Source organism: Patella vulgata, chromosome 2 (assembly GCF_932274485.2).
Source record: "Patella vulgata chromosome 2, xgPatVulg1.2, whole genome shotgun sequence".
Lineage (NCBI taxonomy): Eukaryota > Metazoa > Mollusca > Gastropoda > Patellidae > Patella > Patella vulgata.
Genome location: NC_065880.2, coordinates 16,090,691 through 16,113,744, shown reverse-complemented (window position 1 = coordinate 16,113,744; position 23,054 = coordinate 16,090,691). Strand labels below are relative to the sequence as shown.

The 23,054-nt window shown below is 33.8% G+C and overlaps 1 protein-coding gene across 1 annotated transcript; it reads right to left on the bottom strand.

Moving 5' to 3' along the window:
• Window positions 1–2,972: 2,972 nt before the first annotated feature.
• Window positions 2,973–16,540, bottom strand: LOC126810836 (NADP-dependent malic enzyme). Its single transcript, XM_050536140.2, has 12 exons — window positions 16,339–16,540; window positions 14,691–14,974; window positions 11,389–11,464; window positions 10,689–10,850; window positions 9,981–10,084; window positions 8,194–8,303; window positions 7,849–7,946; window positions 7,090–7,203; window positions 6,475–6,586; window positions 5,267–5,409; window positions 4,629–4,799; window positions 2,973–4,416 (listed from the first exon to the last, which is right to left on the bottom strand). The coding sequence occupies exons 1-12, from the start codon at window positions 16,447–16,449 to the stop codon at window positions 4,171–4,173; spliced, it is 1,731 nt and encodes a 576-aa protein (XP_050392097.1). The 5' UTR covers window positions 16,450–16,540; the 3' UTR covers window positions 2,973–4,170.
• Between the last annotated feature and the right edge of the window lie 6,514 nt (window positions 16,541–23,054).

Here is a 23,054-nt window from a genome sequence, read left to right as displayed (position 1 = left end):
TGTAATAAATGATTGGATATTGGATATTAATGTTTCTGTTTCAGTCTCTTTAATAAGGTTAAAGAAACAACTCTAAAACAAAAGTATCTTGCCAGGTAAAAAGTCAAATTGATAACCACATGCTCCCAATACTTGTCATATCTTATTTCCATAGTTATTGCCTATGATCACATTGTAAAGACTAAGTTATCATTGGATTGTTTTGATATCTATGTGCATTGTTAGTGTTAGAATGACATCATATTCTGATAAATATTTTGAAAAAATCTAGTGCAGAGACTGACATATTAAATACCAGTTGATGATGGGCTGTAGCCCAAAACTCGTCCTGGATTAAATCATTATACATGTTCTTTACCTAGTCCTGTCAAGTTTGTTGCTCGGGATTGATGATTTTGGATTTATTTATGTTGTTTACATGAGTTAATAGAGTTATTGTTATTGTTTCACTTTGTAGAACCTCTTAAACACTGTAACGACTAAAGTTATCATCCGATCTGTATTAAATTTACATGCATTGTTTAAATTAGTAAAACGAAGAATTGTATTAAATTTCAACAATTTCCGTTAAAAGCGTATGGAGTTATGGCCATTGTTTCGCTCTAACGACAAACGTTATCCTCCGATCTGAATTAAATTTACATACACTATCTAAAATAGTTAAACAAAGAATCCTATCGATTTTCATCAATTTCCGTTAATAGCTGATTGAGTCTTGGTCATTGTTTCACTTTGTTGAACCTTGTGAGCGCTCTATCGACAAGAGTTATCATCCGATCTGTATGAAATTTATATGCATTATCTAGATCAGTAAAACAAAAAAGCCTATCGAATTTCAACAGTTGCCGTTAATTGCTTCTAGTTACTATAATTTGTGTTGTTACCATGCTATATGTTATTAAACCAAGGAACACATATTTGCTGAGCGTCCCCCCCCCCCCCCAAGAAGGGCCCGTGGAGTTTACTTCTTTTTCTCGAATCACGTCTTTCCTTCTATATTCAGCAAGTTGCTATTCCTCCTAGATACCATTCCTCTTGAGCTCCTGAAACGGGGCTGCACTTTTATGTTTAAAACGTGATCGTATGGGTACATTGTTTTGACTACAAAATTTAGATTGATTCTTATTATAGTCCATACGTTTCACTATTTACTAGACTAATAACCATCGATTTTTCATATAATACACCGAGCTTCCTATTTATTCCTGTATAAGCCTCTTTTCTCAAGTTGGATCAGCACTCTTTATCACGAATTTAACCAAAGACACTGTCATCTACAAACGATTAAATGTCATATTTCATTACTACGACTGCATCCCGAGAATAAAATAGTAATAATCGTTTACAATATTACAATAACCACCGCTATGATACTGTGTATAAAACGGAGAATTCCAAAGAGCCAAATGCAATTACAGGGCAATTAAAACTTTCTCAATTGCATGAAATAATTCTTTCAGGTGATAAGAGAACGTGTCTTATAGATTGGGGCATAAATATTCCCCTTCTTATTAATGGAATTGTAGAATGTTTTATGTTTAGGAAATAGGAAATATTATGTGGTTGTTATCAGTTTGGAAATCATAATGAAACGATCGTGATTAAATATTGTTTATTACATCTTTATCTGTGAAATACACACACATTCTTAATTAGTTCCATTATATTTTCTTTGAAAGCGGATCAAAGTGGTTATTATTCACATTGAATGGATTTCTATAATGTTCACGGTGATATGGTCGTGTTACTACACCCATTGATAAAAACTCATTAACAGTTGGAATTAAGGCGGTGATGAGTTGCTTGTATGTATTTGAAAATATTTGGTCTCTTGATATTTGTGAAATGCGCTATTCGTTCCATTTTCTCTGAATTTTGGAAGTTATAAATTAATAATCATGAAGATAACGAAGGGGATATATTCACGGCACATGAAACAGGTAAGAAAATCATTAATAATTTATATTTGAAAAAGAAAACCCAATGATTTTGACATTTTGTTAATGTGATGCTGTTCTACGCACATACGGACCGGGCAGAAATATATCAAAAGCTACAAATACAAAATTCTCAATGTGTATCCATTAAAGAATTTACTATGCTGACATTACTTTTGAATCTTTTGCGGTGCTGATCTTACTTTTGAATCTTTTAAGCTTTTGTTTCTATTTTTTGTAATCTTGTTGACACATATTACAACGGATTAATAATATTGTCAAAGATAATACTATCTAAAAGAGTTGTAGTTACCGAGTGGTTCGGAAGCCTTGCCGTTTCCTATTGCCTCTTATCTTGCGAGAGCTACTCAGCATTATTGCTAACACTAACAGGAATCATTGATATATGTCGGAAATAAAAGTGTCGATTTATCGAATGTTATGTGGCATCAGCTTTTCGGCCCGCCATTTTTTCTGAAATTTATTTTTTTTAAACCCAATATTAGTTAATGTCGGGAGTCTGGTAATATATGCCCTTGGGTTGAATAGCAAGGTTTCATGCATATTTTCATGGCAGAGTATGTATAAAGGATTTCTTGAAAATTGGAATTATCAAAACAATCCTCCCCCTTAATGCAAATGTCTCCACAGAAAAGCTAGCCACCTTTTTCTAAAAAATATTTCAAACTCCACTGCAAATAATATTTATGCTTTAATCAAAAGAAAATAATGATGTATTTGTTAAATCTATCCATGATTTGTATAGTCATGCCACACAATTGTCAGTCTTTCTGGGTCCTTTCTAACAGAATCTCTTTCTTTTTGTTCTCTCAAATTGATTTGACAATTCATGGGATGTAAAAGTATTTTGGATTAAACAGGATTTAAGCCGAGATAGAATTTTAGACTCTATATTTCATTTTAATAACATAATGGCAAATATGTGCTTTTTGTTAACTTTTATTGTGCATGGTCTGAAAGGCTATATTTGCCTATAGCTGGAATGTTGGGCCATTAAAGGAAAAACAAAAGACGTTTAAAATAAAAAATATATTTTACCATAAAGTGAGTGACATATATAGATCTACTTGTATACAGTGGGATTTACACCGATGTTAAAATATGGGTAATCTCATACATACAGACATAAATAAATCAGTTTATTTAATACTGTAACTTGGTATTCAAATACCTACATCAATATAACAAAAACAATTTAATTAAATGTGCATTGCGTAGTAATAGGAAATCAAGGGTTCAAACACCAGTAATAAAGTCAGTAAATGTGCATCGCCTTGCACCCCCCACCCTATTGTTAGTTACACAACTGTTCTATTCATAACAGGCATTATAATACACTGTCTAATAGTTCAAAGGGTTGATTTCAGAATAACAAGTTGTCTTGCAATAAAGGAAAACAAATTAACTATATTTATAAATAGAATACATAATACAGATTTCAACAATACATAAATATAATAACAAAACATAAGTCAAGGAATGTTAAAATACCTAAAGTAGCAGTCTTAGAGTTCACAGGATATCTGATTTTAGAAATCGGATGAGTATGCAAATCAAACGCCAAAATGTAAAGAAATTACCTTGTTTGAAAACTTCAGCTCAAATTACCGAGAAAACAGAGATTCAGATAGTTGCACTTGACAAGCATAATGTTTATACAATTCTTGCACTAAAGTATCCAGTTTCATTGAGTAAAATGTATCTATATAGTATGGCTCCTGTAACATAATTTTTTTTTAAAAAAAATATGCAGAATATTAATAGAAATCCTAGTGGAATTTAGTTACAGAAAATTTATTTCAAAATAATAAACTAGGTGAATGAATAAATAAATTAACTGAACTATCTTATATCTACTTTTACCCTACTGCATATCTCAGCTCAGATCTTATTATTCTGAAAAATTTCTACATACTTCATTTCTACATTCTAGCCTTTAGAATATAAAATGGATTTTAATTGTAATTCTGAAAAATTTCTACATACTTCATTTCTACATTCTAGCCTTTAGAATATAAAATGGATTTTAATTGTAAGTAGAAATTATCTATCTTTGGAAATATATCAAAAAAAGTTATGGTTTTGAACATCTGAATTGGCCCAATATTCAATCAGGGAAATGATAATGAACACTGATACTGTTGACTATCGTTAGTGAATATATTTGTTTTAAACTATAGAATATTTTGTCTGGCTATAATAAAGGGGATTTTTATAATTTGTGACCAGGCCATTCATATAACTCTGGTTCAAATGTCTGATAATCAACACTATATTGATGTGATCGAATAAATGTATCAAGATTGTCAGGTTTAGGATAACGATAAGCTAAGTTATGTTTATAGGCATATTCCGCTACTTTAACAGCTATAGTTGTTGAAACTTCGAGTATTTTAGATAATGGTGGATAAACTCTTCCTTCTTCTAAATCCGATTTTTCTACTAATTTACTCAAAACCTGAAATAAATTTTAAAAAACAAACAATTATACAGTTTTTATTTAACCTTTTTTCATCAATGAGGGCATGTGGTCAAACATCTGCTATTTAGACCTTGTAGATTAAGTCCACGGTTTTACACAGCAAGGAGTAGTGTTGTCTGTCTAACCTTGTGGGTTTGTCCTGAAATGATGTGGACATTAATTCAAAGTTAATAAAAAAACAAACTTACTTCTGCTGATTCTAAGAAGATTTCTTCCGAAATAGTTCTAACATCACATACAATAGCAGTTAGTCCTACACCAGGAAATATATAGGCATTGTTTCCCTGACCAGGATGAAATGTTTTACCTCCTACAGTCACTGCTTGAAATGGACTACCACTAGCAAATACTGCTTTACCCTACAAGACAGAAGATAATGTTAAAATAGAGAATTTGCATGGGTCATTTTGAAACAAATGACATTGAAATATATTGAGATAAATTGATACATGTTGAACAGTACATTCACCAATTGTAATGTTGACATGAATGTAACATTTGTGTTCTAAAAACATTGAAGGAGAATCAAAAATGGCAGCAGCACAGAACATTAATTATGATACGATTTTCCCCTTTTATAGATATGTAAATATTAATACCAATACAAAGCCACAGCATTGTATAGTTTTTCTAACAAACAGTTGCGTGCCCGAGTTTTAAAAGAGTTTGCATTTACTTAAACTTTACACAAAATCCAACCATGTTATTTAAGCACAAATGCAGAATGCTTTCAAATGTTACAATCATTTTCTCAACCAAATACCGAACTAATTAAAGCATGTACATGTAAAATGAGGTGAAATATGAAGTTTAATATATATTTTACCTTGGTAATAGTATAAGCTTGTTCCGCAGTACATTCAGCTTTACTAGTTGGATTACTTAAAGCAAATATAATAGGTCTTTCATTAAACTTGGCCATATCTGTTAATATCTTCTCATTAAAAGCCTGAGGTTGAGCTGCAGCTCCTATAATAAAAATATTTCTATAATCCACAGGGTTCATTTTATATAGAAATCAGTATATGATAAATTATCAATTTAACCAAATCACATTGACTAGAATCTGGTATGTCACATGATACACAAGTATTATCAACATATTACCCATACACCATGTAAGGTAGTGTTTCTGATTAATTGTATTTATCTTCCCTTGGGTCTGGTTAATATTTCGACACAATAATAGAATTCCTCTCTTTCCAAAGTAGGTTTTCAGATTTGAACGTCACAATTGCAACACATATAAACGTGTCTGGTAAGCAAACCTCCTAAAAAGGCATTAAAAATTTAGAGATCTTCGCTGTATTATTTCAGATTGATTCAATACTCAGTTCGGCTTGGTTCCTTGTGAATGCAATAAATTATCTAGGCCCACCTAATGACTGAAATTCGAAGCACGGAGGTATTTGGAGTGAGGTATTATTCACAACCATTGGTTATAAAACAACTAAAAAAACCTTTGTCAATTGAGAGTTAAAACATATGAAAATCCGAGATGACCTTATAATTATAGTCAATTCATATCAATTTTTTTTTTAACCAACTGGCAATATTTTCCTAAGTCCTAATACTTCTTTAAATAGGATATCGATCAATATTAATTACATTTTATTATCTAGGTGAATTTGATAACATCTTCTTAAGTAAGAACTCTAATTAGTTACACCCAGTTTCTAAATATTCATATTATTCCACGCTTGTAATAAGTGAAAATGACAATGAAAAACAACGACAACTCTCGTAAAGTCGGGGAACATCTGAACTGGGATCTCAGCAATTCATAAGGGGTTCAGGAAGACGACGATATATAGCCAGATGCAAACTCTGTAACCAGTGTAGATTAGAACAACTCCATGGTTGAACTAAACAGATTTATTGGTTTAAACGTTTCGCACAAGTGAAGAAAGACACCACTTGTCCGAAACGTTTAAAACAATAAATCTGTTTATTTCATCCATGGAGTTAATCTAATTCCCACTGGCTTGTAATAAGTATAAGAGAAATATTTCTATAAGTATGTTATATTTATACCTATTATAGCTGTTGGTTTTACTGTTGATACTACATCTTCTAATTTATCTATTGGTGCATGAGTTTGTGCAAATTCTTCTTTGTGATGAGTTAAACCCCCTGCTGGTCGATTCTGAAACACATAAATAAATCTTCTAATAAATAAAGTATTAAACTTGACTAGAAACATAATAAAACAGCAGAACATGCTCATACTTATTCATTACTCTCTTTTTTTAAATATTAACCATGTAACAGTACATGAGAATAAAGTGATAATTCTGTCATTAATAAGCAGAACATGTCATAATATAATAAATTTTGTTATTTTATAACATACTTTGTTGATAATAGCCAGAGTCAGTTCAGTTTTCTGATTGAATTATGACTGCAGAAAAAAATGAAATTGTTATCAACTTTGAAAAATGTTTAAAAGTTGTTCAATCAATTATTTTTAACCTATGAGTTTCATATTTTTTAATTTATTAACATATATATGTGGTATAAGCTGTTACATATGAATATAATATGAACATATTCCTCCAATAATCCATATATTGACTTAATGGATGAATTATACATTACAGATATTCATTTATTATTTGGTAACATTATTACATTTTCAGTCAATCATACCTTAACAATCAAACCTTTGGAATCTACCATCCATATCCTTTTTACAGCCTCTTCTTTTGATAAACCAGATTTCATTAATGCCATTACTAATAGTTTAGCTATACCTATTGATGCCTGAAAAGACCAAGATATTTTACATATGATTTCTATAACTGACCATATCATTAATACTTTTAAGGTACCTGTTATGTCATGATCAACATAATCTAAAATAACTGAGAAACAAAGCACAGATACATGTAGGGGGAGCAAGAGATAGAGAGAGAGAGAGAGAGAGAGAGAGAGAGATGGGGTTTAACACAAGCTAGGTCATTTGGAACTACCATTTTGTTTCAATGATTCACAGAGCGAGATTATATGAAACAGGGTTTAACATCCTACTCAAGACTGATACTCGAGAGAGAAAACCAGTGGACCCAGAGATAAGCCAAGGGGTTAGGCAGTGAACACGAGATAAACCACGTGGTTAGACAGTGGACCCTACTCACTTGACTCAATGATGGACCTTGTATCTATATTACAAGTGTTAGACTATTTGACCACCCAACCCACTGAACACAGATGCAATATTCAAGTGCAATTAAATACATATTCCCATAGAAAATATAAAAATTATACAGGGAATAAAATGGAAAAATATCTTAATGAAAGCATCTGTGTAGGGAAATATGTTTATAGTAAATTGTTTTATCCCTGAATATCTGTGAAGAATTTCCTTTTCTACAATTCTAAATTAATTTAACTCTGTGTCACTCATACCTCTCCAGCTCCCTGGAACACAAATTTATTTTCAGACAACTTCTTTTTGGTTATGTTGAGACTGGCTAATATTCCTGCAACTGCTACTGCAGCAGTACCTTGATGAACAAAAGTAAAACATTAAAATCTTAAGATAAATTGAATTTTTGTTTTATCATAATCACTAATTGCCTGTAAACTAAAAATGTAAAAGACTAGGGATGGTTCTAAAGCATAATTCTGGACATTTTCCCTTATATTAAGAACTCAGTCACATTTTTATAAAGTAATATTTTTATACATTTTGTTTTATATTCTCTAGGGTGATCATGTAACAGAAAAAATAAATCAGATATTGCTACCTACCCTGTATATCATCATTAAATGTACAATATTTATTTCTGTACTTTTCTAGAAGTCGGAATGCATTATTGTTACCAAAATCTTCAAACTGAATCAAAACATTTTCTCCATACCTTTAATAGAGAATTTATTTTAAATGGATATTGCCTCGTATGAAAGTTGTATTTAACCATACAATTCACCATGGCAACTGAAGCTGGTCTTGTTTTTCTGTGCCCTACCAAATATAGCACAACGAAACATGGTATTTGTATGAAATGAAATGAAATGAAATGGGGTTTAACGTCCTACTGTTCTGCTCCTATGTTGGGCTAATGAAGATGGGCATACGCCATACAGTGTGCTATGAGGGAAATTTTGCCTGGGCAGCAGCACTATCGCCTACTCTTATATCGAATTCCAACTGCCAAGGGATCTTTTACATGCATTCCAATGTATACACGGGACCTCGGTTTTTCGTCTCATCCGAAGGACTAGACAGCTGTCCTTGTCAGGCCCTCAGTCCTGCATCACTGACAAGGGGGAACCACGCCGGAAAATCTGGATAAACTTTCTCAGCCAATGCAGGGATCGAACACCCGACCTCCAGGGTAGCGAGCCAGCGTCTTACCCACTTAGCCACGTGATACCCTGGTATTTGTACATTAGGGTGATTTGTCAATGTGCAACAGATCCTGTGTCTGGTTAATCAAAGCAACTTACAACTCTATGATGCTCATAAATATAGCCCTACTAATTATCCAGATATTATTGTTTTTCAAACATGACTGGAACAATTTGTTTTAAGAGTAATACACTAATTGATTTTTATTGTGCTGTTGAGCCTGAAATCAATAGCAAATCTAAAGGTCACAAATATCTGTGGGAATTGACCAAAAACATGACCCGAGATAATATCAGTTAATTATTAGATGAAAGAGAAATCGGTCCATCTCGATTGGTTTAAACCCTTGAAGTTTGATGATGAATTCAAATTAAGGAGCAACTCTCTCACTGATCAGTTCAATCAGACATGTTCAAATTAGTTTGTGTACAAAATTTGAGACAGAAAAATCAATCTATTTGAGAACCAACCTAAGTAGGCTGCTGCTTGGACTTTAAAGATACGTTCCCGCATACAAACTGGGTGATTTGATGATGTATTTGGACTAAAAACATATTCAAACTAATTATTCTATCAAAATTTTGCTTGAAATCCTTCTCAAAACAATGTTTACGCGAGGGAATACCTCCGCTATAAAAAATCTATTAAAAGAGGCCATGTTTGAGTCACTAGACTTCGCTGACGAACTACCTAGCAACGTGTGCGAAGTTGGAGGAGAATTCATTGCATACGCATAAATATCGAAGCCTAATTAAATTCCCGGATTATCCACTGCCCATGTCTTTTTCCGTGATTTTTATTTCAGAAAGTGTTGTACGTCTAACTCTTTATAAATTTGATCAACATGTACATCAAGCAACCTTTGACGTCACGCGAGCAGACATTCCTTATCGTCAGGCTGTCAATTAGGAAAAACCTTACATTTTTGTCCTGTATTTGCTCCATGAGTGTTTTTCAGGGAATCTAGTATTTTTCTAGTAAGATTGGATATTTCTACTTTCCATATATACCAAAATTGCCATACTTTTATTGGAAATAACCACCCGATAAATACCCGATATCACATTTTGAATATAATATGCATACTATATAAAATTTATTGCATTTATTTTCTTGTTGGAGGTTATAATGTCCCTGTAAATCAATAGAGTCAAACATTATCTTTATACTTGGACAAACTGGGTACCTTTTGACAACAGCCTTCATAAATTCTTCTATTAATTGATCATAAGCTGGACCTCTCTCTCTTTTCTGTTTCAATCCAATATAAAGTGGATCATTTAATAAAGTCTGTAAAATATCAATTTTATGTAAGACATTATTGAATTTGAAAGTTCTCACACGGATATTCAAAACTATTTATACCAACTTTTTTTTTAGAATTCTTTATTAAATGTCAATTAAACCTAATAGTTAATTCTTAGCTCAATTTTTTTTATTAGCCATTCAATTTTGTAACAGTGTTTAGCCAAGACTGCAATAGTATATTGAAAAAACTGTCCTTGACCTAATTAAACCCCATCAGCATTTCAATATCATGTTATTTTGTGGCTTCTTATGTGCTAAAAATAGCACCACTTTCTCGACGTAAAAAATGACCGGCTGGGAAAATTTTGAAGTGGAAGCCCTGGTATATTCATTATCAGGAAATGAAAGTTAAAACACATTTAGGTGGTGATTGCCCTAACCCCTGCTACTGTCTACTACAGTGCTATAAATGCTCGATTATGGGGTAATGCAATTTGAGATAATCAATACCTATATAACCCATGGTACACTGTATTTACACAGTGAGTGTAGGTCAACAAACTAATCCACATTAGGTGAGCGGACAGATATATTACACCATGGACCTTATATTATAAGGTCCATGATTACACAAAGATATTATTACCTCGTTATTAGTTCCGACATCAATAGTTATAGGTAAACATGTTTGAGGTAGTACTCCTGCTAGTGCTGTATATAATGATAATTTACCAACTGGTATACCCATACCATAGGCTCCTAAATCACCTAACCCTAATATCCTCTCACCATCAGTAACAACTATAGCCTAAAAAATAATAATAAACACATAAAATCAGTTTATTTCTTCTAATATTTATTGTGATTTATCATGTAAACTCTATGATTTAGGTCAATTTGGCCAACATTATTTCAAATTTCTGTACAATTAATTTATTGTCGATTTGTTTACTAGTTCTAGGTTAATTTTTAGCCTTTTAGCAGATGCAAATTTTCAACGAAGACATATGTTCATCCCACAAAACAGATCAACACATAAAATCCAATTTTATTTTTTGACCCACATCAAAGATGCTTAGTCATATTAATTTCATATATTAACCCTAAAAAAAAATTAAAAGTAAATGTACAGATCTTATTTATTTTTAGATACCTGTATTTTTTTATCTAATAAATATAATTTCCTTTAAAATTGTGTGGTAGTAAGCTTAAGTGACTAAGCTATTTTACCAGGTTGGGACAAGACAAGATAACTGAATTCTCAAAATTCCAAAGTCTCTTCATCAAACACTAAAAGGATTATTGATTATTATGACACAACAGTTTTTACTAAAACATTTACTTACTTTAACTTCATCAACAGGCCAATTACACAATATCTCATAAACATGGCCAATATCATGTATAGTAATATAAAGACCCCTGAAATATATAAACATGGCCAATATCATATATAGTAATATAAAGACCTCTAAACTATATAAACATTTCCAACAGATACTATTTCGTTTCGTTTTTTTATTGTTCAAAATTTCATTTTCTTGTCTTTACTATACTAGGATCTGGAAGAGTTGTTATCATTGATGTGTTCTGGATGGTGTTAGCGATTAGCTAATGAAATGATCTGTTACAGCGAGCTTTAGGTGTGTTTTGCATGGTACTGTGGGTAATCCATTAGAAACATCAACGCTGATTGGTTAATCAAATGCCTGACGTTATTGGGTCAAAAGCCGCTCATATGACCTCTGACGTGACCTATCACTATAACTTGTCAGATCTTCATGTAGTGTAGGCCATCGAAAGTATAAAAAAACGAAACGAAATATAGATCTGTACTTTAATCAGATTGCATTTCAAATATCAAGTAATATCAAGACCCCTGAAATATATAAACTATAATATATAGACCCCCGAAATATTTAACAGATTCCATAAATGTGTATGTTTTACACAGTGCCATAATTTGCAAAATTTACTAATGTACAATTATTCAAAATCACCTGTTTTGAGCAAATTTAATGAGAAAATTCTCTCACTTTAAATTTCAGAATATAAAAAATAAAAAACAGACAGACCTGTAAGCTTTTATGAGGGATCAATACATGTATGTATTGCTATTTGCTTTGAAAGAACTAACAAATTTGCATTGAAGGTTAATTAAAGAAAATGAAATTACCTGTACAATGTATGAAGAATGATGAAGGATAATCAATGGACACATTCGTACAGTTTCATTTTATTTAATTAATAATTGTGGTACATTAATTAGAAGTGACAGAAAATTTCAAACAGTTTCGCTTGATGAATAATGACAAGAAAAAATTATGGTGGCAATCAAGTCAGTAAAAGGTTACAGCCATTTAAACCCTACTTTACGCTTCTTTGGACAATATAAATTAATTACCATAACATTCACATGGTTGACAAGATCTAAGAAGATTACTGCTAAAGTGTTGTGAATATATATTAATAATAGTTGATTAAATTAAATAAAATCATAGGTTTCTGCATGTAAATTCAATTAATATTCATTTTATTCTCTTCATATCCACTGTATAGCTTATTATGATAGTTACTTCACATGAATATCAACTAGTACAGCTTTCATTAAAACCATTGATTGGAACTGAGAAATTACCATAAAAATGATTACAACTGTCCACTAACTTGATCAAAAGACATTCCTGGATCATAATAAACTTAGTGAAGTCTTAAGATAAAAGACTCCCAGAATTTAACACCCCTTAGAGAATAAAAAGTGTTTCATATAATGTTACTAACTGTGACATCAACCTTCCATAAATCAGTATTCATTCTTTAATCACTGTTAAGAAATGTTTGAAATTCATATTGAAATACAGAGTACCTAAATTTCTTCAAAAAAGTGAGTAGGAACATTAGTCTATTTGGGAATTCAAAAACAAGTAGCTGGAGATATTGATACTGATGTATTTTTAAATAATTATCAGAAGCAGGTATTACATGTTTCAATGACTTTTAAAGCTTATACATTATACAATTGAGGGTAATAAATAATAAGAACATTTATTTGCGTATTCTTAATGTAGTTCATAAATGTAATTTGTATGATGAGCTGTATATCAGTTTCAGGAAGGAAGACCTGATAGCATGATAGCTAAGTGATAATAAATATTCAGGATGTATTATAATTGTTGATGGCTACATGTCATAATAAAATTGTTAAAGAGACATTGTGCTTACCACAGGGTAATTAAATTTAATTCATTCTAAATAATATCAATCATATTCAAAATAACTTTAGACTCAAGTTATTAATGAAAATCCAACAGAGTGAAGCACATAAATTTTCGGTTAAAAAGACTACATCTCAATGTGAAGACTTTGTAGATTTGTAGCTAATTTTGCATACAAATACTTCAAATTTAATATTATTTCTTTATCTCTTTTACAGCTTGTGATCTGTTCTCAATATATAACTACGATCATCCAGTCAACTTTAAGACAATTTGACTCAAATTAATGTTTATAGCTTTAAATTCTGTAAATGAAATGAAATGTGGTTTAACGTCCTACTGTTTTGTTCCGAACTGGGCTAATGAAGACGGCATAAGCCATACAGTGTGCTATGAGGAAAATTTTGCCCAGACAGCGGCACTACTGCCTACTCTTATATCGAATTCCAAATTTCAAGGGATCTTTTACGTGCAAGCTAATGTGTACATGGGATTTCGGTTTTGTCCCATCCAAATGACTAGACAGCTGTCCTTGTCAGTCCCTCCGTCCTGCATCACTGCCAAGGGGGAACCACGCCGGAAAAATTGCATGAACTTTCTTGACCAATGCTGGGATCTAACACCCAATCTCCAAGCTAGCGAGCCAGCACCTTACCCACTAAGCCACTGTGACCCCCTAAATTCTGTAAGCTTTAGTTATTTAGCATTTTATACTACTGTTACTTTAATGGTCCCATAGGTAGAGCATTGTCATTTTCTATCTGTTCCAATAAATACAACACATCTCAGGATTGCTGTTTAAATTTTAATCATTATCATTCATTAATCCAACATTACCACATCACGCTTTCAAAAATTGGGATACATTAATTACTTGAAAGCATCAAAAGAAAGGCAGGCATATGCTTCCATTGATTAAAGTGAATCAAAAATAACCTGACAATGATAGTGGTAAAAAGTAATCAATGAAAGTAATTCAAGCACTAACATTTTGCTAACTGAAAATGACAGCTTTTCTCTCTAAGATGTGATTGCAAGTATTAAAGTAAATGAATTACGCCAGAAAAGAGTCATGTTCACCTTAGAAAACAACTTCTTTTATTGATCTCAAGAAGAAAATCAAACTGATCACCTCCATACTTGATTTAAATTTGCATTAAAAAACTTTCAGCCACTTTGACGATTCTAAATCAGAAATTAATTCATTAAAGCAAGCACTGATAATGTTATTTTCTTCCATTGTTTTTTAAAACAGTTGACATTTAAGATAAATTATTAAGGAAGTCACCAGATAGTTTCTCTAGGGACTTGAGGTCAATGTTTCCAAAAATAATTTATTCCACTCCTAATTGGCCCAATTTTTTTTCTCTTACAATAAATTTGTTTAACAGAGCAAACATTGACTTCCAGACAGAAAGATCTATATAACCTACCTTGGTTTACGGAAAATCATTCCATATTTTTGACAAGCCAAGCCTACAGTTGGTGTATAGATAATTGGCATCATAAGTTCAACATGTTCTGTAATAACTCGATAAAATAGTTTCTCATTTCTATCTTGTAAAGACATGAGGTAAATATAACGATCAAGATTATTCTCCCAACGATGGAAATTTTGCATGACTTGATAGACCTGGCCATCTTGATCTAGTAATGCTGGTGGTAGTAGACCATGTATGCCCATCAACTGTCTCTCCTTGAGGGTAAAACCCATACCCTGAAATGTCAAGACATGGGTAAAGCTACCGTAGATCAATATTTCACAAAATCAAACCATCTTTGAAATAATTTCAATTGAAAAAACATTAACTTTCATTCAAAACAGTCTTCAATTTTGGTCATCTTTATCTATGGAGGTTTGTTTATTACTATCTGTTGGACCTGTAATACTGTGATAAATAAATAATAATTTATCTTTAATAATGATAAAAATAATCAGCAGAGGATGATTTTAATCCAGTAAGATTAGTAGGATACATGGAGCCTGGGTGGCTCAGTGTGTAACACGTTGACTCACTAACCTGGAGAGGTCCCATGTTCGATCCCGGTATTGGCCGAGAAAGAAAATGAAATGAAATGGAGTTTAACGTCCTACTGTTCTGCTCCTAAACTGGGCTAATGAAGACGGGCATACACCATACAGTGTGCTATGAGGGAAATTTTGCCCAGGGAGCGGCACTACGCCCTACTCTTATATCGAATTCTAATTGCCAAGGGATCTTTTATGTGCACGCCAATGGGACCTCGGTTTTTCTTCCCATCCGAACGACTAGACAGCTGTCCTTGTCAGGCCCTCCGTCCTGCATCACTGACAAGGGAATTTCCCAGAATGGTTCTCCCTTGTCAGTAGTGCAGGACAGAAGGCCTGGCAAGGGACAATGTTAATAGTCATTTGGATGGGACAAAAACTAAGGTTCTGTTGTGGACACATTGGTGTACAAGTAAAAGATCCCTTGACATTTGGAATTCGATATATAACAGTAGGCCGTAGCAGCACCACTGTCTGGGCAAAATTTTCCTCATAGCACTGTATGCGTATGTAACTCATCTTCTTTGACACAGTCGACACAGAACAGTAGGATGTTAAATCCCATTTCATTGAAAAAAATTAAATCACACTAACGGTGTAGATCCGTCACTGTGATTTATGTCACTGTCCTGGCAAAATTTTTTTCTGCATACAACCATAAATAAATGACATTTTTAAGTTTTCACAATCAGCTGTTTGTACCGTATTCATGATGTGATAGTAAAGCAATATGACACAGCATTTTATTGAAAGCTTTGATAGTAAACCAAATACTACTTCAGTACACTAAATGAAAGCCGGTAAGCAGGCTGTTGACTAGTCAGCAAAATAGCTGTTTTTAAAAATTAATATAAACATTATGCAGAATTAAATGAAAATATCAACAAAATTACGTTTTTAAACAAAGTAGGCCTAATTTGTGTTGGAAGTGATTTATCACTTTAGTTTTCCATAGCCATCAATAAAATGATTTCCTGATTCGGACGAAATTTATTTCCTAGATTCCTACTCCTAGATCTAATAAATATAAAATAGTAAATAATATTCTTTACCTTATTCAGATGTGGATCCCTCATTACATCGATGCCTCGCACTTTCAGTCTATTCGCATAATGCCTTCCCTTTTCTGTAGAACCTATAGCAGACGACGATTTTTCAGCCATGTTGGTGGTATCTGTGAGTTGATTTAATGACAACCTGATTCAGCATGTCACTCTCATCCTACACTCCTTTTGTAAACAGGCGATTGTCACGTGACATGGTGTATTATAAGGTCTCGTGCGTCACTTTCCATTCGATCTTATCCATCGGGCAATACGTCATTATCTCATACCGATTCAGGATTTAGTTCCTTGAAATACACCGATTGCGGAAAATGTTATAAATAAAAAACTTTATATATTTTTATAAACCTATATCGGTAAATCTCTTTGATCTTTGGGGTATATAATATGCTCGGGATAACTTGCGGTCTGAAAGTCGGGAGCGGCTCTGAATAATTTATACAGGAGGAGAATTTGGGTTTAGGCTATTCTTTTGAAAGTTTTTCTTTAAACCTGTAACGGGTTATTCTTCTATGGTAGGTTTTTATTTTCCATAAGAAAACATTATATTATAAGGTTTTTCTTACTGGAATTCTGTGATATTCTCATTTCACGTACACGTAAACATAGACGGTATAAGCAAGATAAAGTCCTCGGCTTCGGTTATAATACTGGGGAAGAAAGACTTCTGAAAAAAACCCTCGAAAGAAAAACCGAGGTCTTTCGGCCTCGGTTTTTCTTTTTCTCGGGTTTTTTTCTTCAGTTTTTCTTTCCCAAGCATAACCTCAGTTTCGCGCTTTATCCTACATCTTACACATAATTACATGCCCTAAATATCCAGACGCGTGTCCAAGCCGGAAGGGGGGGGGGGGGGGGCGGGGAGCTCACTCACTCCACTTTTACATGTATGCACCTAAATGGTACAGAAATATTGTCTCAAAGCTTCTGATTTGATCAAGTTCGCGGATATTTCCCCCGACCTAACGCCAAACTTTATTACGAGGTCTCCCCCTTTGAACCCCCGCTACTCAATTTCCTGGACACGCCCCTGATATCCGTTTTCAAACGCCGTCATTACCGGTATTTCATAATTTTAGGCTAGTTATTTTACGCATCATGAGACAAGTTTGCGATATGAATATTTTTTTTCTGTCGGTGGAAAGGTGTGACGACTTGTAAGCAAAGCGAAGTAGGAAAATGACTTGGCCCTATAGGTTAAAACTGTATGATCTACATGTAGGCCTATATAAGTCTATCATGTGGACAGGTTGAAAAAATGACTGGAAATTAAGAAATTGAGTAAATTTATTGTTTTTAATCTACATCTAAACAAATTTATTTCTTTACAGTTATCATAATAACAGCAGACTAAACCTACTTTGCAACAATGTCAATGTGAAGGCTAATTGCTATTATACAAAGTAGACTAAAAGTATCGTTCCATCGAACAAGACCCTGCTGGTTTCCTTTTATAGCAAATAATGGTTTTCTATGTTTCTCGCGAGGAATAGATGCAAGTAATTATCTCTGAACTTTTAAGGATTTTCTGTCTAGAAAATGATGATAGCACCACCCTGTTGCCGATTCACTTTAAACGTCTGACGCATTCTCTATTTTAGCGCGGGAATTGTTTGAGTGGTCCCTGTTTAGTATGAAGACGTTATTGTTGATAAAGATTCCAGAAATCTTGAAATACATAATACTTCCCTTTATTACCCTATGTATGTTGACCAATTAATTTAATAAACTTATACAATAATATCTGATACTGCAATTTATTGATTCCGAAGTTATAGAACTCAAAACAGGGCGTATCATGTGGGAGTGGTGGATTTTCTCCGAGTCCTCCGGATATGTCTCACTGCTAAAGACTATTACGTACGCACAAGTGAATAATTGAAATACCATTTTTTGTCCCATCCGAACGACTATCACTCCGTCCTGCACAGCGCACCACTGACAAGGGGAAACACGCCGGAAAATACCGAAGGGCTTTCTCGGCCAACACCGGGAGCGGACACGAGACCGACTGGTTAGCGAACCAGTGTCTTACTCACTGACCCACGGTGGCTCCCCAGTAATAATGGAAACAGGACAAAATACAAATTCAAACTACAACATTTAAGAAATAAGTCATTTTTATACGCCCATATGTAGACGTGTATTGTCATCGCCCATGTCCGTCCACTGTTATCCGATTTTGAGGAAACTTGAAATATAGGTCTATATCCCAAAGAAATCAGTTCCTTTCGATCATAACTTCATGGCCCCTGAATGTACGTTTTTGGCTTGTGGACACTCTAGAGTTTACAATTATCATTTGATTTTAATGAAACTTGAAATGCATGTTTATAACCCATAGATCTCGGTTCCTTTCGATATTCGCGCCTTATAGAGCATAACTTCCTGGATTATGGTCCCCGATTGTACGAAAAATCACGTTTTCAGCTTGTAGTCCCTCTAGAGGTCACAATTTTTATCCGATTTTAAAAAACGGTTAAATGTATCACCGTTACACCCTAATGACGGTTGAGTTCGAATTTCGTAAAAATCGGACTGAAAATTCCTGACAAAATGGCCGCTTCTTGTACGCAAATAGTCTAAAAGTATGTAATACCCAGGTTGTGGAACCAAGAGGTCACAATTTTGATCCGATTTTGATGAAACTAATATCCAAACGATCCTGGTCCCTGTCGATATTCGCCCACATCGGACCGTAACATCCTGGATTATGATCCCTGATTGTACTTCACCTTGTGGACTCTCTAATGGTTTTAGTTTTTGTCTGATTTTAAAAAGCATATTTCTCAGTTATACCCTGATGATGGTTGAGTTCGAACGCAAAGTTTGTAAAAGTATGTAATACCATGCAAGGTTGCATATTCCTGAAGCAATGGCCCGAGAAAGGTCTAATCAAACGAAACACTGCGAGGAGTATGGCAAGGTTGCGGTCCTGCTAGAGGTCACAATTTCTGTCCGATTTTGATGAAACTTAAAATATATGTTTTTATCTCAAAAATCTTAGTTCCTTTGGATATTTGCACATATCAGACCATAACTTCCTGGATCATGGACCCTGATCATTCTAAACCAGCGGGCGCCTTTACAGAACGCTAAAATGAAACATATTTTGAACTCGTCCAACAGAACATAATGGGTTTTTTTTAAACAAAATGATACTAAGCGTTCAAATCCGAACAGATTTATACGTCTGTCGTTCAGCACAGAACACAAAATGAAACAGATTTTGAACACGAGAACGCGTCCATTTGCGGTTTACCAACACTAAGTGTTCAGTTTCATTGTACTGGATTAGCTGCTATATAGAACTACAATGAACGCAGGAAAAATAATCGATCTACATCTTACAAAACAGGTTTTTTACAAGTTATCATCGCAAATAAAAATCCCACAGAAGTCATCTTCCTTTCTTGGTACTTGTACAAATGTAGCTGTTCCCCCTTGTTATGAGTGACCTCTCAATGTCTGAACTTTCATATCCCTGAAATTAGGAAAAACGAAAATCTGTAAACAAAAATACATACACTACCCTGTGGCTGACAATTAAGGCTGAAGCAAGCTGACAGACGCCCCCCCCCCCCCGCCACCTCTCCCACCAACTTTGGCTACGGGCCTGTTCACAAGGGTGGCCACATGAATTTTCAAAAGGGATGGAGGTTCAGCCAACCCAAAGTCTCATCGAGCGTATCGAGGACATCATATTTGGTGACACTTTCAAGCGATTATGTATAGAGAAAAAAACACAAGGCAAAGTCGACTAGAAATGACATTCGTTGCATTAAAAGAGTTTGTTACATTCGTTGTTGCAGTTTCATATGTTCACACAATATTTCCAACAAAGAGATGCAAGAAATGAAAAACAGCTAAGTTCAAAGCGGAGCGAACTCAATAATTGTATTTTAGGTCTTTGAAGCTTAATAATTACAAATATACTTTTCATGTTTTTATATAATAAACGATATTATATTTAATATATCTCATGAAATTTTGTGTAATTGCCACTCAGTTGTATGTATAAAGACTGCAAGATCAGTATCCAAACGGCCAATTAAATTCATCGAAACATGAAATAGACAAAATTTATGTTTATATAATGACATGCCAAGCGGGGCGATGCGAACAACTTTATTAAAAATGAAAATTACACTTTAATCTTCCAGGTGACCGGCCTACGTCTGGGGTCTTATTTAAAGGGCCAATCGCGATTATATTTTGGAGAATAAAACTGCTTAACTTTGTGTTAAAAGGCCTTAAAATCCTCTACCTTTGGGCCGATCAACTAACTCAATATACATGATACGTTTTCAAACAACTTAAACCCGTCAGTCTTCATCTGGAAACGGAGACCGGTGCCCCAAGCAGTATACGGTGTCTGGATAAAACCAGACTTTTATTTTATAAAAATAACGTGTAGGTGAAATGTACCTTTCGTTATCAAGTACAGCACGTGGGCATTCACTGTATATATCTCTAAAGGAACGGCAATAGATTACCAGGTCACCTAAGGAAAAAAATTGAATCGAATCCTTAAAAGGGTTTTGACATTGACGTCAAAACGGCTCAATATATCGAACTGAAATTTTGAGACAAGGTAAATACACCATTCCTCTATATTTTGGCGCTTAAATTTCATACGTACACTTTTGTTTCTGAGACTCTGTTAAAATCCGGGATGTTCCCTTTAAATATAAATATTGCAAGTTTATACAAAATCGACAAATAATGATAAATTCGGATGTTAATCGGAGAGAATTTTCTATTGTAGTGAAGACAATTACACCTTCACACCTCGCCATTGTAAACTCAACTAGGTCGCTTCTGGGAAATATGACGGATAATTACTGAAATTCACTGTCCCAATACTAAAAATTTCTACAATACCAAAAATTTCATACTCTAATTTACTTTGAAAACTCAACTAGGTCGCCTCTGGGAAATATGACGGATAACTACTGAAATTCACTGTCCCAATACTAAAAATTTCTACAATACCAAAAATTTCATACTCTAATTTATATGGATGTCTTTTTACACGGACCCGCTTTTTCTCCATGCTTGTACACCCTAATGATCCCTTTGAACCCCACGTTGGGAAACACGGTTCTCCAACACAATGTCATGTTTTTGTAATCTAGGCTACTTCCTGTAACTGGTCCCTTTCGTCAATGATAAACAAAAACTCTTTAATCAATCATTATATGAAATCAGTGATTAATATGTTTGATTTACAATCAAATTTCAAAACTTAATTTTAATCGTTGACGAAAAAAATTTCTAATCTAAGATTAGCTAATCGGACTTTTCAGAATGCCAAAGTTAGTCAACTACTACTAATATCTAATTAGCTTGTTACTGATTAGACCTAATCACAAATTTTTTTAGACACTTTTCGAAAATATGGCCTTTAAATGCAAGCTGACAGTTTTAATAATTTTCTACGAACAACTTAGCTTTTAATTAGAAAATTTGACGGTGAATGTTGGATGACGCAAGGTGTTCATGGATAGGGCCTTTTAAAAACATCTCAAACGACGTCATCGTCATATGTACGTGTTCTGTAATACTTAAAGATACATTATGGGAGATTCGATAACGAGTTGGCAGTTAATTCTCACTATAATAGTTAAAAACTAGGTAATGTAAAGGCAATTTGCTAAAAAATTTCATTCAAATTGATCCACTATGAACCGAGAACAAAGCGATTGAATTTCCGCCTAGCCTTGATCATCATTACTAAAGTCAGTACGATAAACAGCATAGTCTCGATTATCCACTTAATCGTTAAATCGTGAAGGAAAGTTATGCAGTAAATTGGCTCACAATCCACTAAAGATCGCAGGCTAGCGATGCCATGAGTTGATTATGGTCTGGATATGTTAATTAATGCCTAATTATAATTAAGATAACATTTCATGCCAAAAGAACGATCTGCAATTTAGACGTCACAAATTTAACTCTTGCATAATGTATTTTTAAATATTTAAACTTGAATGTGTTCACAATCGAACAGTCTGTGTTTAGGGCCTACTATAATTCACACTGAACACTCGGCTTCATAATTCCATGTCATAGGCTTATATATAAGGAACGCTCTGTGTTCCCTTTTTAATTTTTAATGGCCGTACGTGTTAACACAGAGGTCATTGACACTACGATCAGGGGCACCGGAACGGCGGGGCAATGGGTGTAAATAATGCCCCGCTGTTCCTACAGTTTTGCCGATGAAAGGTATTTCGGCAATATCTTTTTCTAAACAGAATGTGGGTCTACTCTGCTGGCATATCATGACTAAGCTAGCCTATAACTCTCTTACATTCAGGCATAAAATTAATCTGAACCAAACCCCTATTCAGAAGATAAATGTTGCATCAATTGTAGGTTAAGTTTCATCTAGGCCTACAGTCACAGAGAGTCAAAAATGATTGAGATTACAATGTTTGGATTACTTACTGATAGCAAACGGTTCATTCTGATAGTAGAGGATATGATCGAAAGGTCTTATCTTAATCCATATCATTCAAGATTAATGTTACTAATAAAGAACAATACATAATGTTAGGATTATACGTATGTGTAGTATGCATGCTACGAAAAAGTAAAGTGATCGAGACCGCCGATTTTATAACGGTGAATGTTAACCTCCAATCGTGTGGGGTATCTAGAAACCACAACGTCACGCACGAGTGGGATTGATCCGAGGCCGA

What these genes read in the sequence shown, in the direction of transcription:
- LOC126810836 (XM_050536140.2), bottom strand. Translation starts at nt 16,449, where the DNA reads ATGGCTGAAAAATCGTCGTCTGCTATAGGTTCTACAGAAAAGGGAAGG. An exon ending in CCAAAGGTTTGATTGTTAAG is followed by an intron (nt 6,587 to 7,089) that starts GTATGATTGACT and finishes TATGTGTTTCAG; the next exon opens with AATCGACCAGCAGGGGGTTT. An exon ending in AAGCTTATACTATTACCAAG is followed by an intron (nt 4,800 to 5,266) that starts GTAAAATATATA and finishes TCTGTCTTGTAG; the next exon opens with GGTAAAGCAGTATTTGCTAG.